The sequence below is a fragment of the Loxodonta africana genome, chromosome 4 (assembly GCF_030014295.1).
Source record: "Loxodonta africana isolate mLoxAfr1 chromosome 4, mLoxAfr1.hap2, whole genome shotgun sequence".
Classification (NCBI taxonomy): domain Eukaryota; kingdom Metazoa; phylum Chordata; class Mammalia; order Proboscidea; family Elephantidae; genus Loxodonta; species Loxodonta africana.
The window spans coordinates 14,453,735-14,481,370 of NC_087345.1; the positions used below are offsets into that span (position 1 = coordinate 14,453,735).

Here is a 27,636-nt window from a genome sequence, read left to right on the forward strand (position 1 = left end):
GATCGCAGAGAGATTTTTTTGTTTGTTTGATGGGATGGCAGGGAGTGGACTCTGCTCCTTCAGGAGGTTGGGGTGGGGGTGACAGATGACCATAGCATAGGCAGAGATTGGGTTCAACTTTTCTCCCCCACTCCACGCCACCTGGCCTCTTCTCTCCCCTTCCTTACTCCCACCCCAGTGCTACCCCGCAATCTGGGTCCGGTCAGACAAGCCTGAGCTCAAATGCTCCACCGTGTCCCACCGGTGTGACCTTGGGCAGCGACCTGACCTCGATGGGCCTCAGTCTCCTCATTCGTATTGTAAGCATGTCCACGGGGAGGTTTAATTGCAACCAAGTATGTAGCTTGCTCAGCCCCAAGCCTGACATGGAGCAAAGCGGCACCGCACAAGGTAGCTGTAAGCTGTAAGCATTGCTGGTACCGCTGGGGGCTAGGACGCAGGGTCGCTGGGCTGGGGCTCGCTCAGGAGTCTCGCCGCGTTCCCATCGGGTCGCCGCTCTCCGCGCTGCGGCTGCGGCGGGTGAAGCCCTGGGCGCTGCCCCCGCGCCCAGCCGCATCCCCGACCGCGCCCCAACCTGGGCGCCCGGCGCGCAACGGGTGCGGGCTGGGCCGGGGCTGCCCCGGGAGCGAGCGGGGCGGGGCCGCCGCGCCCACGCCCCTCCCGCCGCCTTCTCCGCCTCTCGCGGTTGGGCTCAGAGCGGCGGCAGCAGCGGCCGCGGCGACAGCTCCGGCTCCGGCTCCTGCCTTCGCCCAGGGCTCCCGGGCTCCGCGCCCCGACCCCGCCACCGCGCCTGCCGGGGCCTCGGCGCCCCGCCGCCGCCTCACGCTGAAGTTCCTGGCCGTGCTGCTGGCCGCGGGCATGCTGGCGTTCCTCGGTGCCGTCATCTGCATCATCGCCAGCGTGCCCCTGGCGGCCAGCCCCGCGCGGGCGCTGCCCGGCGGCGCCGACAACGCCTCGGCCGCCTCGGCCGGTGCCGCGGCCCCGGGCCCGCAGCGCAGCCTGAGCGCGCTGCACGGCGCGGGCGGCTCGGCCGGGCCCCCCGCGCTGCCTGGGGCGCCGGCGGCCAGCGCGCACCCGCTGCCGCCCGGGCCGCTCTTCAGCCGCTTCCTGTGCACGCCGCTGGCGGCCGCCTGCCCGTCGGGGGCCGAGCAGGGCGACGCGGCGGGCGGCGAGGGCGAGGAGCTGCTGCTGCTGCAGAGCACGGCCGAGCAGCTGCGCCAGACGGCGCTGCAGCAGGAGGCGCGCATCCGCGCCGACCAGGACACCATCCGCGAACTCACCCGCAAGCTGGGCCGCTGCGAGAGCGGCCTGCCGCGCGGCCTCCAGGACGCCGGGCCCCGGCGCGACACCATGGCCGACGGGGCCTGGGACTCGCCCGCGCTCGTCCTCGAGCTGGAGGACGCCGTGCGCGCCCTCCGGGACCGCATCGACCGCATCGAGGTGAGCGCCGCCCGCGCCGTCGGGGAGCGGGCCAGGTGGGAGGGGCGCCCGGGCGGCGGCCACGCGCGCAGCCGTTCCGGTGTCCGGCCGCCGACGGGGAGCTGCCAGGCCCTGGGCAGGTCTCCGAGCCTCCCGTGTCCGCCCATGTTACGGGAATGAACGCTCCTCCTCGCAGGTGAGAGGGGAAGATTTCCGGGAGGGGACTCGGAGAAGCGTCTTGCACAGTTTCAGAGGCACGGGGGAGCTCATGGGAAAGGCTCATTTCCGTTCCATTCTCCTCTCCAGGCACTTACCGCTCAGGGCCTCAGTGTCTGCGTCTGTAAAATGGGTATAAGTGCCTGGCCACTTGTAGTGGGGATTGATTCAGATCAATTGATTAGATGGGAAAATGCGTGGCACCTACTAAGAGCTATTAAAAGCCATTTTCATTTCCTGCTTCCGACACTCCCAAGGCAGCACCAGCCCTATACTCACTCTCTATGGTCCCGACACAGGACACACTACCCAAGAGACTCGGGGTCTTCCTTACCCGCCGAAGAGCAGGGAACAGAGTGTCCATAAGCCAAATCCAGGTGCCCCTCACCGCCTTCTACCCCCATAGCTCCCAGCGTACCTCAGACCACGACCAGACAGCGGGAGGCTCAGATGCGGCTCCCAGGCACTGATACCCCGAAGCCTGCAGTTCTGGGCTGGGGGCTAGGTGGAGTAGGGCCCCGCCCCGTTTGGCCTCCTCCACTCCCCTCTTCTTGATGTCCTGGCTCAGGCACTCAGCCAGACACATGGTGTCCTGCAAGGGGGATCTGCTCTTGGCTGTTGTGTGACCCTGGGCCAGTCATTACCCCCCCTTTGGAGAGGTGTGACCCCCTTCTAACCTGTGAGCAGCTATTTGGGGTTCCCCAGAGAGGGGCAACCAGTCAGACTGAGCGGGACAATCAGACTGGGCAGGGGAGATGGCAGGAGTCACTGATCACCCCCAGCCATCACTGATTGCAAGACCCCAGGGAGGAGGGTTAGTAAAGCTATAGGGGCCTAGCAAACAGACAAAATTGGATCTGTGGAAGGAGGGTGGAAACAGAGGCTAAAGCACCAGCTGCCCCCTCCATGAGCTTCCCCCAAACAGTGCAGCTGGCAAAGCAGAGGAAGGGAGCAAATGCAGGGACCCCCCACCCATCCCTGGCAGAGCAGCACAGGGGATGCCCATATAGAAGGCTGACGCTGCCCATGGCCAGGCCCTCCTGAGAGTCTGTGCTGGGGCCGGTACCCACCCCACAGGGTATCACAGTGGCAGCCAGCCCCCTCACTTTCAGACGACAAAAGCAGGGCTCAGAGACCCCCTTAGGTCACAGTTTGAGTGAGTGGCAGAGGCAGGAAGGACGCAAGAGGGTCTTGTCCCCCGCACGAGCTCTGCAGGGGTTTCTAGAATGAGAGGGCCAAACGCAAGAAAATAATCAAAGAAACACTGAAAATCATCAGTGAAGGGGAGCCTCAGTTTCTTCAGCTGTAAAATAGGGATAATAATAGCATCTACCTCACTGGGGTGTTAGGAGGGCTAAGTGAGTTTATCCCTGTGAAGGTTCTGGAACAGTGCCTGGCACAGCTAGTAACTAATCCGTTTGAGTAATTACTGTTTTTATCATTAAAGCTATAATATCGTTGTCGTTAGGTGCCCTGGAGTCGGTCCTGACTCATAGCGACCCTGTGTACAACAGGACAAAACACTGCCCTGTCCTGCACCATCCTCACAATTGTTGCTGTGTTTGAGCGCATTGTTGCAGCCACTGTGTCAGTAATCTGGTTGAGGGTTTTCCCCTTTTTTGCTGACCCTCTACCTTACCAAGCATGATGTCCTTCTCCAGGGACTGATCCCTCCTGACATGTCCAAAGTATGTGAGACAAAGTCTCGCCATTCTCGCTTCTAAGGAACATTCTGGTTGTATTTCTTCCAAGACAGATTTGTTCGTTCTTCTGGCAGCCCACAGTATATTCAGTATTCTTTGCCGACACCATAATTCAAAGGCATTAGTTCTTCTCTGGTCTTCCTTATACATTGTCCATCTTTGACATGCCTATGAGACAATTGAAAATACCATGGTTTGAGCCCCCAGACCTTCTGTTAGCCCAGGACAGGAACCATCCCCAAAGCCAACTCTTCAGATGGGGATTGGCCTGGACAATGGGATAGAAAAAGATCCCAGTGAAAAAATGAGCTTCTTGGATCAAGTAGACATTTGAGACTATGTTGGCATCTCCTATCTGGAGGGGAGATGCGAGGGCAGAAGGGGTTAGAAGCTGGTGGAATGGACACAAAAAGAGAGAGTGGAGGGAAGGAGCGGAGTGTCTCATCAGGTGGAGAGCAATTAGGAGTATATAGCAAGGTGTATATAAATTTTTGTATGAGATACTGACTTGATTTGTAAACTTTCACTTAAAGCACAATAAAAATAAAAAAAAAAAAGAAGAGGAAGAAGAAGAAGATACCATGGCTTGGTCAGGCACACCTTAGTCTTCAAAGTGACATCTTTGCTTTTTAATACTTTAAAGAGATCTTTTGCAGCAGATTCGCCCAATGCAATGCGTAGTTTGATTTCTTGACTGCTGCTTCCGAGAACATTGAAATTAAAATATTACTTTTTTTTTTAATATAGTCAAAAATCAAAATGGGAACAAACATTCCTTTTAGGAAACAGATTATAGCAATGTCAAAAAAAAGCTTTGATTTTCGGTAAACTTCCTCCTTGCCTACCTTAGTCCCCGCCCCCACACACGCAGATGGCTCAGGTGGCTCCCCCACGTCTGGGGCTGGCAGGCTGGGCTTGCCCTGGACCTGTTCCCTCAGCACCTGCGGCACTTGGCAGGGTGGGCTCCCCTCCAGTTAGCCTGCTGAGGTTGGGGGGATCCTGACGGCTGGGCTTTGGCACCAGATCAACCTTCCCAGCTGGGCAAACCCTGGCTTCCCCCACGTACATTCCCTCCTGCTTTCTAGTGCAGTGGACGTGGAGAGACAGAGGCAGGGGGCTACGTGGCCACCAGGTCTGCCTCTGGAGCTGGCAGCAGCCAGAGCCGGCCTCGGGGGCTTTGGGAGGGGCTGGCCTCTGAAGCCCAACAGACTTGGGGTCAGACGACTGGTGTCAGCAGGACCTCATGCTTCCTCTAGCCACTATCCAGTTTCTCCCTGTCTCTTCTCATCTGGTACCCTCACAAGGATGCCCTCTGATTTTCAGAGTGACTTCCTCACCGCTCGTTCTCTCTCCCACCAGAGCACACTGAAAGGGCTCTTGTTGAAGTCACCAAAGTTGACAAATCAGACAGGAACTTTTCTGTCCTTGTCATGCTGGACCCCTCTTGGGCACCTGACCCTCTGATCACTCCCTCCTTCTCAAGTCTCCATGTCGTTGGCTTCTCCGCTCCTGCCTCTCTGCCTCCTTCTCTGACTACTGCTTCTCTGCTCCTTACAGGGTCTTCTAACGTTCGCGCCCCCTCCTGACGACCCTCTCACTGTCCCTTGGGTGAACTTAGCCACACCCCAGGGCTTCCAACACCCCATTCCACTGTGCCCCTCCAGCCCAGATTGCCCTCCTGAGCTCCAGGCCAGTAGGTCCAGCTGAGCCCCTGGACGTCCCACCCATCCCCTAACCTCACCTGAACTCAGCATCTCCCCAGCCTGCTTCTCCGGTACAAACCTGGGAGCCATCCTAGCCCCTCCCTCCCCCTCCTAGTTCTCGTCGGCCTCATCTCTCTGTGTGTGCTTGCTTGCATCAGCCTCCTTACCAGTCTCCCACCTCCAGGACACCCCTCTATTGGCTCTCCTCCAGGCAGCCCCAGGGATCTTCCTTAAGCCCTTCCATGGAGCTCCTTTGTGGAAACGCCTTTGGTGCGAACTCCTCTGCCTGCTCCCAGGCTGCCATGTGGCCCAGCTCTCCAGACCCACCTCCCAGTTTTTTCTTGCCTTTGGCCTAGATCACCCCCAGTGCATCCCTGCTCTTCATTTAAGGGTCTACTTTGAGGACATCTCCTCCTGGAAGCCTTCCATGGTCACACTCTGTCCCCCCTCCTTGCTCCCATAACCCTCAGCACATCCCTGCCTCCATCCCTGCCTTCAGGGCTCTGCATCCCCTCTCCCCTCCCTGCCTCCAGACCAGAAAGAGGAGGGAAGGTAAAGTTGGTTGGTCCGCCTGCCCCAGGCCTCAAGTGGGAGCCACGTTTGAGGGATTAGTAGGAAATCATTTGTGTTTTCTTTTCTGTTTTTGTTGTTGTTATTCATTGCGAAAAGTCCAAAGGTTTTTGGAGGGAAACTCCATTTAATTCCATTGCTAACCAAAAGGTCAGCAGTTCAAATCTAGCCACTGGTCGGCAGCTGCTTCTTGGAAGCCCTATGGGGCACTTCTACTCTGCTCTATAGGATCACTATGAATCGGAATCGGCCGGACAGCAATGGGTTTGGTTTGTTTTTTTGGTTATCCCTTTGGAATGGTGCCTGGCTAGTGCAAATGGTTTGCAATCGACTACTAACCTAAAGATTGGCAGTTTGAACCCACCCGCAGTGCTGCAGGAGAACGCCCTGATGATCTACTTCCAGAAAACCCTATGAGGTAGTTCTCTCCTGTAACACGTGGGGTCGCCATGAGTCAGAATCGACTTGATGGCAATGGGTCTGGTTTGGGTTTTTTTTTTTATCCATTTGTGCAGCCCCCACTAGCCCTTTCCCGAATGCAGACATTGTTACAGCTTCTGGGCTGCTGTGTAATTACATTTTAATGTCACCAGAACTCCCTGGGATTCATCTGCAGCTCTGCCACCCATCAGTCACTTGACCTGCCTCCAGCTGGTGGAGGTATGGGTTGCTTCCAATTGTTTTTCTTCTAGATGCTCATTGCAGGCTCAGTTTCGTGCAGGTAGTTGTTTGTTTGGTGGTTTTTTGTTGTTTTGTTTTTTTTCTTTCTTTCTCTTTAAGTCTATTGAATTATTCCTTGAGACTAAATTCCCAGGAGTGCTATTACTGGGTCAGAGGATATTGACTTTGTACGGCTGCGGCCAAGAATCACTTTCCAAAAGGACTGGACCATTTATGCGGTAACCAGCCATGTATGTATGCTCCGGTTTTCCATTTTTGCACTAATTTAATATATGTGTAAAATGAAACTCCAAGATCGACTGAAACAGCAGTTCTTTGACATAAAGCCACATCTTTGACCCAGTGTATATGATGTAGGCAGGTGGCTTCCCCTAACCCTGGAGTGGAGGCCATGCCGAGGGACACCCTGGTGGTGGTGTTCACAGAGGACCTGGACTCAGGGAGCCACCACTCTTGTGTTATTAACAGTTACAGCTCACACTAACTGAGCACTTAGCACTTACTTAGCACTTGCTGAATGTAGTGGTGTCACTAGGGTTGGTGTCACGCAGCACGGTGACTCATGGTGTCGCCTCTCCCAACCCCACAGACCTCCTCCCAAACAGACCATACAGAATCCACAGTAATATGTATTATCAATTTTAATCATAGAATAACAGGTGATAAATACAGCTGTAAATTGCTTAAAGGTAATATTTCTTAGATTATATGAGTACTAACAAAATTGTTTTGTAAAATTGCTCTACATCGAATTACAACATTATTAGTTACATTTTTAGTAACTGAGCCGAAGCCTTTTTTGATTTTTCTCCTTTTCCTTCAATTACTACTTCGCCCTCAAAAAAGTTATTGATACAGGTTCACAGATACGAATTACCACAATATTGTAGCTAAAACGCCAGAAAGTTTGACCAAATCAGTGACTATAAAAACGCTGGCAGCAAAGAAAACAACAGTGTGTGCTTGTCACGCGTGCCGACGAAACCACGTGACTCAGAGCATCCTCGTAATTGGCTAATACTGACAGCTGTGACCGGCGCACATTAGAAGGTTCAAAAGGTAAATTAGCATAGAGTTTTAGTCTTGTACATGTATTGATATGTGTAAGCCGAGCTTACGAAAAATGTTGTTAAAACTAACTACATGGATATTTTTAATTAAAAATAATAAATTTTTTCTGAAACACTGCACAAAAATTTTATAGACAGTTATTTTAGTGTCAACTCTCTGACAGCGTCACCAGGTGTGGTCCACACCCCCTCGTTCCCCTAGTGACACCACTGGTTGAGTATCAGGCACTGTGCTTTATCTCATTTAATCCTCGTAAAAACTCTATGATGGAAGTACTGTTCTAGCTGCCTTTCATAGATGAAGAAACTGAGGTTCAGAGAGGTTAGGAAACTGGCCCAAAGTCACACAGCAGTGGAGCTTGGATTTGAACTTGGTGTCTGGCTCCAGGGCTCTTATTTTTCATCATTTGCTCTAAACCCATCCAGAGGGGGTCAGACCTCACTCATCTTTGAAAAAGAGCAAGACACGTGAGGGCGTACCTCCTGCTTGATGCTGCCTCCACCACTTCTGTCTTAGAACATCCCGAGCAAGTGCCATGGGGCTAGTTTCTCAAAGGCTTGTCCCGCAGGCTATTGAGATAATCAGGAAGCTCGCTGTGGGATCTTTAGTAGTAATAATAACGATAACAATAACTAACAGTTATTAGGCTTTTACTGTATACGTATTAGCTTGTTTAGTGTATTCAGTCTTCAGCTCTATGAAGTAGTCTGTACATCCCCATCTTACAGGTGAGGAAGTAGAGGCTCCAGGAGCGTGAGGGACACCGAGCCAGGCGTTCACCTGCTCTTGACTTCAGTTCCCCCTCTGTAAAAAGGTTCTCGTCCTGTGCTGAATATTCTCTGAAATAGGAAGACTGTGTGCTCTTCTTGCTTGTGACTAAAGGCTAATCACTTTCCCGCTCTGGGCCTTGGTTTTCTTATCTGTAAAACGGGTGGGAAGAGGGGATTGGTTTGCTCTACAGACCCTTTGGGTTCTAGAATTTTGGGTCCTTGGGCAGATGCCTCCTGAATAGGAATTGTGTGGGTGGTGCATGCATGTGTGTGTGCGCAGCCACCGTATCCCCACCACACCACCCTCGGACCCCCAGTTCTTGGGGAAACCTGCAGATAAACACAGCAGCTTAGAAGATTTTTTGATGCCTTATCTGAAGTCTATTGATGGCTTTTGCCTTTGTCTTACATTGCTGCCCATTCTGGAAGCTACTCTTTGGTGGGTGGTGATTTCCCTGACCCCGCCCCTTTGCAGGGAAGGGGGCCTGGGAAGAGGAGGTGATGGGGGCCAGCAGAATGCAGGGAGAGGGTTCTGCCTACTCCCCCAGCCTCTGATTGAGCGTTGGTCCTGGTCTTCCTCCGGAGCCGTAGTATAGAATCACGTTCTGGGCACACATTCTGGAGCCAGACTGCCCAGGTTCACTGTCTAGCTCTGTCATTGGAGAATTCTGTGACCTTAGGCAAGCTGCTCACTTTCTCATCCTCAGTTTCCTCATCTGTAAAATGAACATTGAAAAAACAGCCCCTCCCTCGTGGGACAGAAGAGATAATGGTAGAGCATTTGGCACAGGGTTTGGCAGGGAATACAAACTCGGGAAGAGTAGCTGGTATTAGAATGTGAGGAGCTGGACCCCGGCTGCCTGCAGACCTGGCTGCCCCCCTACCCTGACCTCACCCTATCTCCAGGTGGGAAACCCATACTGGGAGGCTGTTAGCTCCCTACTCTGGCCCATGGTAGCACTTGAGCTTTTTAAACCCTGGCTCTGCTACTCTCTTGCCGTGACCTCAGATAATTCCGTCTCCTCTCTAATCCTCAGTTTCCCCATTTGTGAAAGGGGATGGATGGGCAGGATGCCCCAGAAGGCCTCTCTCGCTCTGCCATCCTGTAGCCTGGAAGCCTCCAGTCCCTGGCAGACCTTCCAGGAGAGGAGGGCCTTCCTGCTTTTCCAGCCTTGGCAGGGGCTGCTTGGACAGAAGTAGGGTTTTACCTGTGGGGTTTTTTTTTTTAAACTTATATCCTACATTCAAATATATAAGACCTCCCATAGCTTATTTATAAAGGACGCACATCTTAAGTGTACAATACAGTTCAGTAAATGTTTATGGGTGTAGACACCCAAGAGACCACCACCCAGATCAAGAATCAGAACGTTCCCAGCCTCCCAGAAGGCTCGCTTATGCTCCCCAAAGCCAGTTCTTCCTCGGAGGTGACCATTATTCTGACTTCTTTCCACGTAGAGGGGTTCTGCATGTGTTTGAACGTCATACAGTTATACTCCTTTGTGCCTGGTGTTTTTCGCTCCACATTATGCCTGTGACATTCAGGCATGTTGCACGTGTCGGTGTCAGGGAATACTTTTCTGCCCACTATTGCCTGTGCTGTTACTTGCTGTGTAGTTTTATCTTATGGATCTGTTTTTGTTGTTTGTTGCCACTGAGTTGGTTCTGACTCATAGCAACCTTATGTATAACAGAACGAAGCATCTCCTGGCCCTGTGCCATCTTCATGATCATTGTTACGTCCAAGTCCATTGTTTCGGCCACTGTGCCAACTCATCTCACAGACGGCCTCCCTCACCTTTGCCCACCCTCCACTTTACCAGCCATGATGCCCCCTTTCTAGAGGTTGGTCTTTCCTGATTGTGTCCAAAGTAAGTGAGTCAAAGTCTCGCCAAAGTCTTGCTTCTAAGAACACAGTATGGATATACCTTAATTTATTTGCCCATTCTACTATGGGCACACATCTCGGTTGTTTCTAGTTTTGAGTTACTACAAACAAAGCTTCTGTGAACATTCTTGTGATACTTTTTGGTGGTTACGAGCCCTCATGTCTCTTGAGCAAACACTAAAGAGTGGAACGGCTGGATCATAGAAGAGGCATGTCTAGCTTTAGTAGGCACTACAAAACGTTCTCCCCAAGCAGTTAGGAGAGTTTCCATGCCCACCCACGCTATGCTTCCTGTCCTCACCATCCTTGCTATGGTCATTTAAAAAATGCTCCCTGTTCTGGTGGGCGTGTAGTGGTCATTGTGGTTTCACTTTTATTTCCCTGATGACTCACGCTGCTGAGCACCTTTTCTTGTGTTTATTGTCCATTTTGTAAAGTGTTGGCCAGTTCTTGCCTGTGGGAGGTGGAGCAAAGTCAGAAGTTGGCGCTGCTCGCGGAGTGATGACTGTAGGAGTGTCTTCCCAGGACAGTCTTGGGCATATCCTCCCCATTGAACCCTAGGATGGGGACTGAGGCAGCCAGCCCAAAGTAGGACCAATTATGTATCCCACATCCCTCGTTTTACTCCAGGGGAAACTGAGGCTCAGAGAGGCCAAGGGACTTGCCCAAGGCCACATAGCACAGCAGAAGCTAAGCCAAGATCACAGCCAGAATCTCTGGCTAAAGGGGGATGGAGGTTCTCAGTCCTTGCTCTGGGTTTTTGGCTAGAGCCCAGAAGGTAGGTGGTCAGACAGCGCCTGAGAGGAAATTCTGGGTGGCCTTCTCAAAGCAGCAGCTTAGCAGGGGGTGCTGGGTACGAGGCCTAAGACTGGGGAAGTCCTAAGGCACTCTCTGGAGTCTGGGAGCCCAGGAGGGCAAGTGGGGTAGACCCCGCCCCACTCCAGCCTCTAACACCAGATACTTCCACAGAGCCTTTCTCTCTGCTCCTGTCATCCTCCTGCCCTCACCCTCACTGCGCCTGTTCATCCTCACTTGGCACCCTCAGGGCACAGTGGCCCATTTGTCATCTTCCCATTACAGCTTCAAATTGGTATTGGGGGACCAGGACTGAAAAATCAGTCTGGGCTCTGCCCCTCGCTGTCCCATCCCCTCCCTCCCTGGGTTACACAGAGAGCAGCCTGCTGGGTCTGCTCCTGGAGAGGAAATTGGGGGACAGGCTGGGGTTGACATGGCCCCTCCCCCACCGGGGCTCTTACACAAAGACTTCCCTGACCACCTCACCCCCTCCTCCCAGGCAGAGCTGTCCCTCCCTGCCTGGTGTTCTTGCCGCTGTCACAGTGCTGAGAGCGCCACCTGTGGCGGGCGAGAGCCCTACAGCTGCAGCAGGCTGCACTGAGAGGTGGCAGGGATGAGCTAGCCCTCTGTGCGGGGCCTGTTCCAAGGGCCTTACAGTTTAATCCCACAAGAACCACGTGACTGTTATTATCCCCATTTTACAGATGAGGAAACCAACGCTCAGGGAGGTTAAGAAACGTGCCCGGGTCACTTAGCTGAGCTTTTGATCCAAGCAGTCTGGTTCGAGGGCCCACATGTTTACTCACTATGCCCTCCTGCCTCTCAATAATGTTGTTGTTGTGAGTTGCCGTCAAGTCAATTCATGGTTCTCAATAATAGTGGTTCTGTGCATTTATCAACTATTTAGTGGCAACAGGTTTGGCTTTAGGTTTTAGTATATGCCAGACCTTACGTTTATTCTTTCATTTTATCCTTACTTATAAAACGTAGGTACTATTATTATCCCAATTTACAGATGAGGAAACTGAGGGTCAGAGAGTTGAGCAACTTGCTGAAGGCCACAGACCTAGTAAGTGAGGAACTCGGAAAAGATCCAGGCCCTTTAGCCACGACATCACGTTGCCACAGCACACGTTGACAGATGGATGAATGAATGAGTGAATGAAGGCTCTGCAGCCCCTGGTGGGGCAGAGAAGCCCTTGGGACTCTTCTTTCTCTTTGGAACATCTTAGCCTAGGCATCAGGGAAGCCGCCATCTGGAGGTTGAGTAGGCATTGGCGAGGGGAGGGGGAACAAGACGAGTGTTCCCAGCAAAATCTGGCAGAAGGAACAGCCCATGCGGAGGCCCCTGGGGTGAGAAGGAGCTGGGGGACTCTAGGTAGGAGTGAAGTATAGCTTGCTCGGAGGTGCAGATGGGTCCTGTGGTGAGGGCCGAGGCCAGAGGGGTGAGATGGGGGCTGTGACTTTATACAGCAGGAGGGAGAAGAGCTAGTGAAGGATTTTAGGTAAGTGAGTGACATGGCTGTATTTGTGATTTCAGCGGCCGCCTCTGGCTGCTGTGACCACAGCCCGGGGGTTGGTGGCCTGGGCTAGGGCAGGGCCAAAGGAGCTGACTGAGATGAGATGATGGCTAAGACTCGGGGTTAGATGCTGGCATTCAAGATTCCACTTTTGGATTCTCCCCTCTCTCTTTTTTTTTTTTTTTAAGAAAGTCATTATATTTCAGGCATTAAAAAGAAAGCTAGGATGCTATGAGGCAATGCTATCATTGTGCCCTTTTTGCTGATGGGGAAACTGAGGCACGGAACCCTCATGTCACAAGCTCACTCAGTTGGTGGAGCCGAGGCATGAGCCTGGGCAGTCATAGTAGACTGACAGGCTTGGGGGTGACCAGATGGGGGAGGCGAGGAGACGTGACCAGCTCTGCTGCCCCCAAAACCCGTTGACATTCCTCCCTGCCCTGCAGCCCCTGGAGCCAGACCCTGGGCTGTCCTGGGAGGGTGAGCTGTGCAGAGGGTTGGGCCCTGACTCTGAAGCTGGCCCCTTCCTCCTGCTCCCCACAGGAAAGGCACTGACCCTGGGGTGGGAGAGGAGGTTGGGCACTTTCTATGTCCTCTTAGCCTCAGAACTGCCCTGTGCCATCAGGGCCCTTCTCCCCATTCCCCTCTGTGAAGCTGCCCATACCGTAGTCTGACACCACCCATGGGACCTCCATAGCCTCACCACTAGCACCTGTTCCACTGGCCTTCAAGCCAGGCAGGGCAGCTGGCACTGTCCCACTTGGCAGACCAGCAAAGGGAGACCCAGACTGTCTGGGGAGGATGGAGGGATGAGCACAGGTTCCAGAACAAGGAGGGCCTGGGGTGGAGTCCTGCTCTGCTACTTGGCAGCAGTGTGACCTTGGGCAGGCAACTGGCCCTCTCTGAGCCCTAGTCCCCTCATCAGTGGAGTGGGCCTGTCTCCTTTCCCAGGTTGTTGACAGGGTATGAAATGTCTGCACAGGGCTTCCTTGGTGCAGGACCTGGTGTGCAGTGAGTGCTGTGAGCATTACTGTTGCTAGTGCTAGTGAGCCCAGCACATTAGCGGCTGAGCTGGGACGAGAACCCTGGGCTCTGACTCCAGGCCTTGCATATTTACACCAGCTCCCACCCCAGACTCTCAGCAGGAACAGGCTGTGGGTTCTGAGCCCCCCTTTTCCTGCCCATCAGGAGCTGAGTGGGGACGATGGTGTCGTCACCCACCCCTCTCCTCCCCCCATCTTGGGCCAGGGGCCTACTTGGCATCAGGCCAGGAGCCCACGCAGCACAGCCTGTGCCCACAGCAGATGGGAAAGTGGGGCGGGGGGCAGGGAGTCATGTTCTCAGATTGAGACATGGGGTGGGGAGGGGGCCACAGATGATAGTGCGAGCCGGCCCCCTCCCTGCCTTCCTGGCGGCTGCAGAGCTGGCGGCTCTTACAAAAGAACAGCTTGTGCACCCACCCCCTCAGCCCGCACGTTTTCTCCTCACTCAGGCATCTGTGTAAATAGCCCTCCACATCCTGTTCCTTCCTGGCAGGTGTTTCTCCCTCTGAGGGAGGCGGGGATGCTTTCCAGAGAGAGGAAGCATCGACTTTGCCCAGCCCCATCATTGCAGAAAATTCAAAAGGATGTCTGCCTCGGTTTCCCCATCTGTGAAGTGGGGATAATTAGAGTACCAACCTCCATGAGTGGCCGTGAGGATTTAGGAGTAGTACGTGTGAAGTGCAAGGACAGGCCTGGCACAGGATCTCACTCAGTCGTGTGGCCCTCATGCCAAGACTGGTGTATAGGAGGGTGGGGAACTGAGGTGTCAGATGGAGGCCAGACAGAGCAGCACTGGGGGCCATGGAGATGCTCTCTGGCCCCTTCCAGCCCTGAGATGGAAATGCACCCCGTGAGCTAATTGCCTATGCCCAAAAAAGGATTCTGGAAATCCAGCCATTTCATACAGTCGGGTGGCTGGCCCTGTCACTCCGGTGGGCCATCAGCTAACGTGTCCGAGCCTCACGGTTTGTATAATGTTTTTACAGCCCACGAGGGCCAGTCCCTTCCACTCTTTCCTCCCATCCTTACACCAGGGTAGACAGTGGGGAGCAGTTGTCCCATTTTACAGAAGGCAAAACTGAGGTTTTATGGTTAGTTCATACCAGAGCCAGGATTCATAGGTGCCTTGGGGGTTAGAAGGAGCTGCCAGGAGAGCAAGATTAGTGTAACAAAAGTAAGACCAAGGGAACCGAAGTGAACTGAGCTGGTCACCTAGCCATCTCCCGCCCCACTTCGCCTGGCCTCCACCCCAGCCTGGTGGCCACGCAGGTGTCTGCACTGATGGACAGCTGTGACCTCTTACCTGGGACGTGGTGGATGATAAAGACGCCCTGAGCCCCCCACAACCCCAGCTGCTTCGTGGGGTCCCTGCCCAGAGGCAGCCTGGACCACTCAGTGACTTGCATTCTGTTGCCCCATTTCACAGCCTGGAATGGGGAGGTGGATCCTCAGTCCCTTCCCACCTCCAGCAGATGGAGAGAGGGGGAGGAGAAGGACTGAAGGCTTTCTGAAAAAAGCTGCTCCAAGTCCTGCCTGTGGTTGCCGACACACGCATGCGCGCGCCTCCGCGTGCACACGCACACACGAGCACGCGCGCGCACATACGCACGCACACAAAGTGAGAGTTTGAGCTGGTACCTGACCCCAGCCCTTTGAGGAAGCCCCACCTTTCCCATCTGAGCCACCCAGCAGAGCCTGGGGACAGGTAGGACAGTGAGGGAAGAGGGTTGCCAGAGGGGCCGCAGGGCAGGTGTTGGGAGAGGCCGCTTGCGGAGTGATTAAGAGCATGGGTTGGAATGCCAGACTGCCTGGGTTCGAATCCCAGATCTGCTGCTTGCTCCTTGTGTGATTTGGGGTCACTCTTACCCAGTGTCCCTGCCCATGAAATGGGGACACTAGTGGTACCTACCTCACAGACTCGTTAAGCAGATCCAGTGGGTGAATGCTTGCGAGGTGCCTGCTAGGGCTCAGCTCACCTCTGAGAGCACCCCACTCAGGTCTTCCTATTACCCCAAGTGCTGGAATCCTTGGCCTTGAACCCCCCACATTAGGCGGACTTTCACTAGGCCCTTTCCCCATAATTATCCTGACAACAGCCTCACAAATTGGCCATTCCAAGCCCCATTTGCTAGATGAGGGAAAATGATACCAGTGAGGTCCCCCCTCCCTCCCACCCTGAACAGAATGGCAGAGCCAAGGGTCAGTCCTCCAACTGCTCAGCCCCAGGTCACTTTCACTGCCCAGCACAAACAGGGAACGCCATGGTGGCAGCACCCGGGTCTCAGTCGCTGAGCGTGTGGCACTTTGCCTGCACATCCTTTGTCCCCAGCACTTTGTGGCAGGGGACACATTTATCCCCTTGTCACATGGTCAGAAAAGGGGATCAGAGAGGTTAAGGAATTTGCCCACATCACCCAGCAGATGACCAGCAAGGCCAAGACTTGACCAGTGAGGCTGGAGAGGGAGCTCCCGTAGTCGCCCAAAGCTTGGGAAGTTTTGAGTATGCTCCTGCGTTTCTGTTTTGTTTTCAGTTGTTTTTCTGCACCTGGAGCAGTGCTTGGCACATAGTCTGTGCTCCCTGAATATTTGCTCAGTGAATGAGTGTGGGAATTCAATGAGGTCATGTCTGGGGCCTAAGCCGGCGGTAGGGCTCAGGGCCAGGCTGAATAGGAACCAGCAGGCCTCTGGGGAACGGGAAAGCATTGGGCCTGTCAGTGGAGAATTAGGAGAAGGGAGGAAGCGGGGGGAGGGGGGTTGCAGTGGGGGAGGTTTAATTTGGCTCCCAGAAGCTCAGTGAATTATTAATCTCCTACTGATGCTCCCATGACGTGTCCACCAGAGGCTGCCCCCTCCAAGAATCTAGACCTGTGGTCTCCTGCCTCCCTTCACCCCAGAAGGGGCTTTCTCCAGCAGGGGAAGGGAAAGGAGAGTACCCCCTGGCTCTTGCTCCAAATTTCCTGACTGTTGGGATCAAAAGATGAGATGGGGGGACTCTAAACACTTGATCCTCATTCTGAGCAGAATGGTGGGGGGTGTCAGAGCACAGTCTGAAGCATTCTGCCCCTGTTATGGATTGAATTGTGTCCCCCAAAAATATGCATTGTAAATTCTAACCTCTACGCCTGTGGTTATAATCCCATTTGGGAGTGGATTGTTTTTGTTATGTTAATGAGACAGGATTAGTGTAGGGTTTGGCTTGAGTCAATCACCTTTGAGATATAAAAGAGATTAAACAAGCAAGTGAAGAAGAGAGATGGGGTTAGATAGATGCCAAGACACATGGAGATCTCCAAGGAACCAGGAAACAGAAGCTGAAGAGACAAGGACCTTCCTCCAGAGCCAGCAGAGACAGAAAGCCTTCCCCTAGAGGTGGCCCTCTGAATTTGGACTTCTAGCCTCCTAAACTGTGAGAACATAAATTTGTCTTTGTTAAAGCCATCCACTTGTGGTATTTCTGTTTATAGCACCACTAGGTAACTAAGACAGCCCCAGACAGTAAATTTCAATAAACAATCTGTTTACTGACATTTACCATTAACCCTTCCTACAGCACTTCCCAGTAGGTACAGTTGTCCTGTGTTGAATGTGAGGAACTGGATCCACAGAGGTCAAATGATTTGCCCAGGGTCACATAGCAAGCTGGTTACAGAGCTGGACTTGAACCTTGGGTTGTCTGACTCCAGAGTCTGTGATCTTACCCTGGAATGACCACACCACTGGAGCCCTGATCCAGAAGCCCTTGGATGTGCCCACACAGAACCTTGCACATAGTACCACCTTAGAGAAGCTTGGCAAGTGAATGAGCAAAGACTAAAACAGTCCACCCCTTGGAGGGCCTGTCAGTATACCGCCTTCCAGCTATGCAGGAGCTTGGTGAGTAAATCAGCAAAGACTAAAACAGTCCACCCCTTGGAGGGCATATCAGTGTACTGCTTTCCAGCGATGCAGCAGCTTGGCGAGTGAGTGAGCAAAGACTAAGACAGTCCACCCCTTGGAGGGCCCATTGGTGTACCACCTTCCAGCCATGCAGGACTAGGCAGTGGCTCTCAACCCCCACTACACATTAGATCCACCCAGGGAGCTTTTCTGGCACTCCATGCCAGCCTCCCTCTGCCCTTTCCCTGCTCCCCTCCCCCCACCATAGACGGAGATGTCTTTGAGGGTGGGCGCCAGGTCTGCTTCTGCTCACCATTATGCATCAGCACTGGAAACAGAACCAGCTACCAACCAGCTAACTAGTTACCATCGAGCTGATTCTGACTCATGGCAACCCCATGTGTGCAGAGTAGAACTGTGCTTCTTAGGGTTTTCAGTGGCTGATTTCCAGAAGTAGATGGCCAGGCTTTTCTTCTGAGGCACTTCTGTGTACACTTGAACCTCTTACCTTCCAGTTAGTAACAAAGCACTGTAAGCCTTAGCTGTTTACACCACCCAGTGCTAGGCACCCAGGCAACATGCATTGGCTGAAGTTGGAATTGCCATCCCCACTTCACACGTGGGGAAGCTGAGGCTCACCTGGGGCATCTCCAGGCCCATGCTTCTTTCCTTCCTCTCTCCATGTGACCTCACATGCCCCTCTTTCTCTGCCCTGTAAGCAGCAGGAGCTCCCGGCCCGTGTGAACTTCTCAGCCGCCGCATCCCCAGCCCCGGCAGTGCCCACTGCCCTGAACTCCAAAATGGACGAGCTGGAGGGGCAGCTGCTGGCCAAGGTGCTGGCACTGGAGAAGGAGCGCGCAGCCCTCAGCCACAGCAGCCACCGGCAGCGGCAGGAGGTGGAGAAGGAGCTGGACGCACTGCAGGGCCGCGTGGCGGAGCTGGAACATGGTGGGTCCTGGGCCCACAGAGTGCAGAGTGTGCAAGGCGTTGGTCCTTGGGTGGGTCTTTGGATGACAGAGCCACTCAAAAGCTCTTTTCATAGTATCCGGAGGCTAAAGCTGAACGGGGTGGTGGGGTGTGGGGGGAAGCTGCAGAAGAGAAGAGGGAGAGGAAAAATCAGGGAATATTATTATCATTACCAACAGTTACCATTTTCTGGCACTTATTATGCTTCAGGACTGAGCTAAGTACTTGACACACCAGCTGGTGTAATCTTCACAACATCCCACCTGGAGCACAGGGACAGGAACCTCAATCCCTACCCAGTCTTACTGGGTTAATTGGCAAATGCCAAGACGCTGTCTTTCTACACTGTGTCTCCTAAGGGGTTGGGGGAATGTCCCCTCAAGGGACAGAGGGGAAGTAGGCAGCTGGGCTGGACATCTGTCTGCCCATGGGCAAGTTTCCTCCCTTCTTGGGGCTCAATTTTAACATCTATGAAATGGGTTCAAAGAGGCAGTCACTGACTTCCTTCTTCTCTGGCCGTGATGCATCCCGTCAGTCTCCACCCCCAGCCCCAAGCAGACCTGGGAACCCTGGACCTGCCTTCCCAGCCCCCACCTCCTCCTCCCAGCCCTCAACAACCAGCTGGGGTGAGGGACACCTAGCTGGTTCCTGCCTCTCCAGGAATCAGGAGGTGCCAAGCAGATGGCAGTGCCCGTGGCCTCCCACCCTAGGGTGTGCTGGGTGTATCCCTTCCCCCAGAGGTGGTACCTCTCCAGTCTACCCCCTGCAGACAGCCCTCTTATATTCAAGATATAGAATCCCAGAAACTGAGCTGAGAGATACCTTGGAGACCAGGAATCTGGTCTCCAGATGGTTTTCATTCAGATCCCAGCTCTGCCACTTACTAGCTTTGTGGCCTTGAAAAGATTACTTAACCTCTCTTAGCCAAGATTTCCTTGTCTATAAAACAGGGATTTTACTGAACCCTATCTCATAGGGTTGTTATGAGGAATAAACGAGAGAATACATGTAAAAGCACTTAGAACAGTGCCTGGGAAAGGAGGCACTATACCAAAAAACAAGCCCACTGACGTCAACTCAGTTCCGACTCATAGCGACGCTATAGGACAGAGTAGAAACTGCCCCATAGAGTTTCCAAGGAGCAGCTTATGGATTCAAACTGCCGACCTTCTGGTTAGCAGCCGTAGCTCTTAATCATGACACCACCAGGGTTTCCAGAAAGCACTATAGTACGTGTTAAATAAGTAGGCAGAGAACTACAGAAAATGACAATGATTTTATTACCATATTTATTTACCATGAGCCAGGCCCTTTACATATTTTCTCCCATGCAGCACTCACACAGGTCTGGGAGAGAAGAAATATTATTAGCCCCATTTTATGGAGGAAATTGAAGCACAGAGAGGTTAACCTTCAACTTGTTGAAGGTCACATGGCTGGTAAGTGGTGGAGGCAGGATTTGAACCCAGAATATCTCAGGTCCAGGGCTGTTACGCTTTAACCTCCCCGTCAACGAGGAAGCAGAGTGGGGAAGGACATGAAGGTGCCTGGCCCATTGCAGGTGCCCAGGAATGACTAGCTGTCGCTCTGGTCTGCCACCTATCCACCCCACCCCTGTCAGTGTCCACTGACCCCCATATGCCTGCCTTACCCTCCCCCTCAGGATCCTCGGCCTCCAACACCCCAGACGCCTTCAAGATCAGCATCCCCATCCGCAATAACTACATGTACGCCCGCATGCGGAAGGCGCTGCCTGAGCTCTACGCCTTTACTGTCTGCATGTGGCTGCGGTCCTGGTCGGGCGGCACTGGCCAGGGCACCCCCTTCTCCTACTCGGTACCTGGCCAGGCCAACGAGATAGTGCTTCTGGAGGCAGGCCATGACCCCATGGAGCTGCTGATTAATGACAAGGTGAGCAGGGGCCCCTGCATGTTTTAGCTGGGTCCTGGCTGGGCTAGGTCCCATGCATGGTTTGGCTCTTTCAATTTTCCCATTTAGCATATTCAATATGCATTAAATGCCTACAGTGGACCAGTCTGGGTTCTGGGAATATAAAGGCAAGCTAGATGTGGTCCTGGCTGAAGAGGGGCTTGTGTCTAATAGAAGTATTAAGTGTTTTTCCCATTTTACAAATGAGGTACGTGAGGCTCACAGAGCTTATGTGACTTCCCCAACAAACCAGCTGTTAGGGACAGGGCCGGAGATCTCTCCAGGGCCCCTGCTCATTCCCCTGGGCAAAGAGAAAAGGAAGTGAGGTCCAAGGACTTAATCTGGGGAGGAAGAGAGGAAGAGACTGCTGGCAGGCTCCTCTTCCCTGCTACTCCCCTGGTACTAGGAGGTCCTTTGCCCCTGCCCATTAATGGGGAGAATGGTGCAGGGTCAGGCTCTGGAGCCTGAGTGCTGGATTTCAATCCTGGTTCTGCCACTTACCCACAGTGTGAGCTTAGTCACTTATCCTTCCTATGCCTCAGTCTCCCCATCTGTTAAACAGCATTGTTAATAGTCTGTATCTCATACGTTGTGGCAAAGAGTAAGTGATTTAAATACGCATAAGGTGTTTGAACAGAGCCTAGCCTTTAGCAAGCCTTGATAAATGTAAGCTAACTTTCTTATCCGAGGCTCTGTGCTAATAGCACTTTACTCACATTATCACACATGTCCCTTCTAACAGCACTGGGAGGTAGGTGCCAGCATTATCTCCATTTTTCAGATAGAGAAGCTGAGGCTCAGAGACAGGAAATAACACACCCTGACAACACAGCTGGTGAAGGGGTGGTAATATGATTTGGGGTCTCAGGCTCTGGAAGCAGCCTCTTGATCCCTCTCCTCTTCTTCCCTTGGGCCACCCACCCTCCGCATGCCCTGAGCTCACCCCCAGCTTCCTCCCTTGTTCTGACTGTAGGACAGGACCAGGACAGGCCTTGGGTGGGAAATGATATTGCAAGGGTATAGTCATTGAAAGACTGGGGGAAGGCAAGCTTCCTATCACCTCCATCCCCCCCAAAATGCCCTCCCCTGTCTGCCACGTTGCTTTGGGTCTTGCAGGCATGGTCATCTTTTGAGACCCCCTGTAAATACAGACACTATATATCACACCCATCTGTGACCAGTCCACAGCCACATAGAGCCACTGGGAGTGGTTGACACCCATCCAAATGCAATTCCACAGGAGCTGCCCTTCATGGGTGTCCTGGGGAGAAGGAAAGAGATGGGCCCAGGGGGTAGTGAATTTCTCATGTGGTCCTAAGAAGACCAAGGCCAGGCTATATCTAGATCATACTACCCTGTTCCCTTCGTACACCCTGGCTGTCGTCCTTGCCGCTGCCCAAGATCGGAGCTCAGTTCCCACGGAAAGGAAATCAGCACCCTGGACAGGGCACTGGGCAGCCCTATTCCAGGAACCTCTGCAGTCATTTTGAGCACGAATCTAGCAGGCTACTCGGTGTTCTTTTATTCCAGCCTCTAAGCCTTTTGCTCCTGCTGTGCCCTCTACTCGGTTTGCCTTTAAGTGGAATAGACAAATTCTATTGTCTTCCCAGGCATTCTTTAGACACCCTGTCTTCTGTTCGCATACCCGCCTCTTCCTTTGAGCCTTCACAGCCTCAGTGCCTCCCATATGGCTCCTATGTTATTTTGTCTTGTAATTTTGTCCCTGAAATCTTTCCCTCCTGTGCAGACTCATTTCATTTAAGGTTAAGACCAGGTCCATAGCCCCAGTGTCCAGAGCAAGGCCTGGCACCAAATAGGCTTCAAAGAATGTTACATTCAATTGTAATCTCCAAGAATTTCTGCAATCAAAGAGCCCCTTGGGAACATCAAATCCACAGGCAGGAAGTACCTTTCATCTCACAGGCCAACTGTAGTCAATCAGCAGTGGCTTCCCGGAGCACTGTGATGAGAAGGATCCTGAGGCTGAGTCTAGGCTCCTGATTGATCTGCCATGTCTGCCCTGGGTGGAGGAAGAGACACTGGTTGCATATTTGCCATCCCTGGTCTGACTTCCTCACTTTTCAGATGAGGCCCGGAGAGGAAAACAGCCTCCCCAAGGGGGTTGGTGGCAGAGCCTGGGCCAGGATGTCTTGAGCCTCTTCTCTGGGCTGAGCACTGTCCAAGGACTATGAGACACAGCTCCTACCCTGCATGGCCTTCTGGGCCTGTTAAAGAGGAATGAACTCCCAGGAAACAACCGAAAACCAGCACCGAATCACCCCCTTGTGATCTGAGTGAGGCAATTTGGTTAGGTCGATAGGGATTAAAAGGTAGAGGAATCAGGGAAAGATGCTGGGCTGGAAGGAAGGGGAGGGTCAGCCTTGATCAGCCCCTGAAAGAAAGGGCAAGGGTGCCTCTGCCACTGCTCCAGCTTGGGTCTTGTGGCATCTCTGACTTGGGGTCGGGGACCTGTGTCCAGGTGGCCCAGCTGCCCCTGAGCCTGAAGGACAATGGCTGGCACCACATCTGCATCTCCTGGACCACACGGGATGGCCTGTGGTCTGCCTACCAGGATGGCGAGCTGCGGGGCTCTGGTGAGAACCTGGCTGCCTGGCACCCCATCAAGCCCCATGGAATCCTCATCCTGGGCCAGGAACAGGTAAGGCTCAGGCTGGCGTTGCCCAAGCCGATCTCTCCAGGGCCCCTGAGGAGGAGGGGCTGGGCAGAGGGAGCCTGAAAGCACAGCAGTGATCGTTCCTTCTGACCCAGTCATTCTACAGATGGTCAGACTGAGGCCCAGGGAGAGCAGAGACCTGCCAAAGGGGCTAGATCTGTGGGGGTGGGGTTCGGCAAGGACAGGGGCCTGACTAGCTGTGTCTGCCTGCTGTCTCTTCTGCTCCCTCACTCCATTTCTCTCTCCTTTCTCTGCTGCTCTCCCGGCCAGGACACCCTCGGTGGCAGGTTTGATGCCACCCAGGCCTTCGTGGGTGACATTGCCCAGTTTAACCTGTGGGACCACGCCCTGACACCTGCCCAAGTCCTGGGCATTGCCAACTGTACTGAGCTGCTGCCGGGCAACGTCCTCCCCTGGGAAGACAAGCTAGTGGAGGCCTTTGGGGGTGCCACCAAGGCCACCTTTGATGTCTGCAAGGGGAGGACCAAGCCATGAGGAGCCACCTCATCCAGGGCCCCTCCCCTGCCTGCCACTTTGGGGACTTGAGGGGGGTACATTCCCTTCTCAGCCTGCCCACTCACTGGCCTCCCCTCTGCTGCAGCCCCAGCCATGCCCCCCATTTCCCCCACCTTCCTCCACACCTCCAGAATGCCCTGCCCAGCAATGGGTGTCCCCCAACCCCACCTAGATGGGGACGAGCAGCCCCAGTCAGCAAGTCAAACCTGGAGTGAGGCCAGGGCCGGGCTGGAGGGGGTAGCAGTGTCCACAGCCCTGCCCACCCTCCTGGCATTACACTGGAACCCTCTCTTGCCCCCATCTACCCTGTCCCATCCATCCTGTTTGATTCCACTGTTCTCAACAGCACCCACCATAGGTTGTATATGGGAGAAGGGCCTATGATCTCAGTGGTGGGGGTGGCTGTCCATCCCACTGCCCCCCCATGCAGCAGGCCTGGTGTCTCCCGCTTCAAGACCAGAAGAGGCTGTGGAACAGTCCCCCCAGCTGAGAAGGGGACTACTTTACGAGGCATGTGAAGCTCAGACTCGCCCCTCCTCCACCCTTCCTCCAGCTGCTGGTCAAGGGCATGGGAATCTTGATAGAGGCCCCTCCAGCCTGCCCCTTCCCCCTCTTTCCTTGTTTCATTGTGTGAAGTTGTTTGAATGTTGGTTCCATGCCTGGCCCAGACCCATCACCCCTTCTGCTCGCCCACAGCTTTCCCCACTGGCATGGCCACCCCTCCCCATCTGTGCCCAGGACAAGGCCTGGGCTGCTTCAACCTGAGCTGGGGCCAGCTTAAGGCAGAGGCTCCATGCCCCAGGGGACCCCGCTTCTGGCAGAGCCACACTGGCCACTCCCTCTGCATGGCCCTGCAGCCTCTGGGGAGGGAAGAAGCTGCGAGGACAGGGAGAAGTGTGTGGTGGTGGGCAGAGCACTGGACGCAAGAGAGGAGCATTGTTCCTGGCCAGCCCGGCTGCTAACGTGCTGTGTAGCCTTCTGTAAGGCCCTGCCCTCTCTGGCCTGGGCTTGCTCATCTGTAAGCTAAGGCCCTTGCTTTGATCATTTCTGAGACCCCCTCCAGACTGAACGTAAGATGGTCTGTGATTCCAAGTATATAGGGTGGGGCAAGCCCGGGAATCTCCCAGGAGACCCAGGAGCATGGTAACGGCAAGTCTTGGAACTGGGCAGCAGATGGGATCAGGGTAGGCACGGGTCAGTTTCAGCAGCTCCTCCAGAGAGTCAAGGGCAAGGTTAGGGTTCAAAGCAGGCCAGTCTCACACGTGAATTGTAAAAAAAAATCACCTCCCTCTGGATCCCCCATCTGGCACCCTTGCCTGACTGAGGCTGTCTCAAAGAGCTGGTGGTTCCTGGTTCCCAACCTTGAGACCTCACCAGCACCACCAAGACAATGGGGAAAATCTCAGAGCTGAGAAAGGCCATCCATTGTGACCCCTTGCCTGTACAGATGGGAAAGAGCTCAGAAAGAGCAAGTGACTTGCACAGGATCACACAGCACAATGGGGCGTAACCAGGACTAGAACACAGGCCTTCTGACTCCCTCTTCAGTGTTCTCCCTCCTCACTATACTGCCTGTCTTCAAGGGCTTGTGAGTCCAGCTGACACACAAAAGAATGGACAGTTGAGAGGTCAGGATGCTTTCCAACAGGACTATTGAGACATCTTCCTTTAAGCAACACCCAGACATCTTGGCACCTCCCAGGAGGTAGGGGGAGGAGGATGTGACCCCGGGGTACTCTGGTGGGAATGGAGAGCTGAGAATGGCAGGTGTCCCACCCCTGCCAGCACCTACCAGGTGTCTGGGCAGCTGCAGGCTACCTGGCTCACATGGCATGTTGCCTTTCCCCTTTTTGTCCCCCCTCGGAGCTCCCCTGGCCACTTAGCCTGAAGCATATTCAGGAGCTGGAAGCTGTGGGGCCTGATGCCGTGGAAACTTCTCCAAGACTTGTTGCCTCCAGCCCCCAGATCCTTGTTTCCATTTCAAGAGCACAAATAGATGATTCAGCACCTCCGGTCCAACTCCCCTTGGAAGAAGGAGCAATGGATGGCATGCTCAGCCAGAACCTGCTGAGGTCTAGGTTGCCCCGGTAACAGCCAATGACATCAGCCCAAGTGCTGGGTCAAGTGTCTCATCCATAACTACACGTGCTGTTGCTGGGGTGACGGCAGAATTGGGAACTTGGGTTTCGGGGACGCTGGGCTGTATTTGGTTTCTGTTATTATTTTTAGGGGTACAGGTTTCTGGGGGCCTTGGAGGAAGGGAAGGGCCTTCGGGGGGAGGCGATGGGACTTTTTTGGTCACTTGAGTCCACCCGGGCACATCGTCCCAAATCTTTGTGCTTTGTCATGGTGGTGACAAGACATCTGATGTCTGAGCCTTGTTCCTGCACTGAGTCACCCTAGTCAGCCCTCTGAAGGGAACAGGAACAAAATGAAGACATTGGGGTGTGGGTTCTGAGTCTGAATCTTTGGTGAGGGGCCTGGGACCCCATTTCCATTCCAGAAAGATCAAAGCCCAAAGTTCGCACCCTCCCTTCATCCATTAATCCAACGCCTGCCGGTTGGACTCATCCATAAGTTTTGGTGTTTTCTTCTGCTCCTGGCAGAAGAGCAAGAGGAGCTAGAAACGGTGCTCGGCCGTGTCCCTGAGTTGTTCCTGGTTAATAATGATGCTGCCCACGTTTGTTACACCCTTAGTAAGTGTCAGACCACGGGCATTATCTCGTTTATCCTTCCAACACAATTACAAGTTAGGACTATTCTTAGCCCTGTTATACAGGTAAGGACACTGGGGCACAGACAGGTTAAGTTCCTTGCCCAGTGTCGGTCAGCCAGCAAGCGATAGAGCCTAGATTTCAGACCAAGGCAGGTTACATGCAGGGCCCTCTGCTCACCCGGGGGGGGGGGCCCACTCTGTGTGGGGAGTGGAGTGGGGTTTAGCACCCACCATTGCTCCTGAGAATTTCAGTCTGAAGGAATGTGCCTGGCCTCATTCCACACCCCATGGGTCAGAGGATCAGGTATGGAATGGCCCAGCCTCAAGACAAGGGTCCCCTTGGGTGAGGCCACCAAAGGGCTCACAGACCCTCAGGGGATGTGTCTCCCTGGCAGCCTCAGCCCTTCCCTACCTCAGCGGAATTTCCAGGACAGCTGAAAGGGAAAGGGAAGCTGGAGTGACTCCCAACAGTCCCAGGCAGGAAAGGAGAGGGAAGCTGATACTTCCCCAACTCCTGCTATGGACCTCGTCCTGAGCCCGGTGCTTTACAGCTGTTATCTGCCACGTTCCCTCAGCTTGATGGACATACTGCCCCTAACCAATGTCCCAAGGGGGCATGTCTCCTCCCCACAATTGTGCATGACCTAGGACTACAGGCCCCCATTTTACAGATGAGGAAACTGAGTCAGGGGAGTGGGCAACCCATGAGGCCACACAGCTGAGATGTGGAGAGACTCTGAGGTCAGTACTCCCTCCGTGACACAGGGACCCCTTTTTCCCGGAACTGGGTTCCTCCTTTTTTGTGTTCCCAGCACCCTTGGCCTGAGAAAACTAGGAAGGAGCCCTTCTTAGAGATGGGATCACTGTCTTCAACCCCTTTGTCCCAGCTGCCTGTCACCCCAAACTCCACCTCGCCTGGACCCCCAACCCTGCTGGGTGGGGGAGGGGCTCATGTGGGCCCAGGCTGAGCAGTGAGCAAGCATGTCACGTTGTCCGACACTGAATTGGTGCCCCCTATAGACCACCCCTGTTAAGCCCACCCCTCTGCTTCCTCCTTGCCCTGTTTTGTATATTAAGTGACATGAGGTGCCACGTGTGTATGTGTGTGTGACAGATGTCCTGGTTTTTGTTACTTTTTTGTTTTTGTAAATTTGAATGTTCCAAATAAACATGATGTTTACTCTGAGGCTCTTCTCTGCAGTGGTTGGGCTATACTGGGGACGCTGGGCAGGAAGGAGGCAATGACTTTGGGCAGGGCGATGGGTATAGGCAGAGGAGGGGGCTGCCCCTGGATGACCCCATAGCCTCACCTGACCTCAAATATACCACCGCAAGCCGATGGGTTCTGCGTGTCCCAGGTTCAGACATACCCCGGGCGCCACGACTTATGCAGAAGGACGTAAAGGACCCAGGTCCCACATGGAAAGTGTCCCAGTTCTGATAACTGGGCTTTGGCCTCATTGCTAACATGCCGTCCACACCTTGTGCCCCAGTTCTGGGAAGCGGGCACCTTCTTTGTTCCTTGGGATCCAGTGTGTCCGGGACACTTGCCTGCTCCCCTGAATGTTGCCTCTCTTGTG

The 27,636-nt window shown here is 53.9% G+C and overlaps 1 protein-coding gene across 1 annotated transcript; it reads left to right on the plus strand.

The window, feature by feature from the left end:
• Positions 1-305: 305 nt before the first annotated feature.
• Positions 306-27,636, plus strand: NPTXR (neuronal pentraxin receptor). Its single transcript, XM_064285111.1, has 6 exons — positions 306-390; positions 434-1,440; positions 17,978-18,203; positions 19,885-20,132; positions 22,630-22,809; positions 23,095-27,636. Exons 1-6 carry the CDS (start codon positions 306-308, stop codon positions 23,317-23,319), a joined length of 1,971 nt encoding a protein of 656 aa, XP_064141181.1. The 3' UTR covers positions 23,320-27,636.

Coding starts and splice junctions, on each gene's coding strand:
- NPTXR (XM_064285111.1), top strand. CDS start 306: ATGTCCACGGGGAGGTTTAATTGCAACCAAGTATGTAGCTTGCTCAGC. Junction 1,441..17,977: donor ACCGCATCGACCGCATCGAG/GTGAGCGCCGCC, acceptor CCCTGTAAGCAG/CAGGAGCTCCCGGCCCGTGT. Junction 20,133..22,629: donor AGCTGCTGATTAATGACAAG/GTGAGCAGGGGC, acceptor ACCTGTGTCCAG/GTGGCCCAGCTGCCCCTGAG.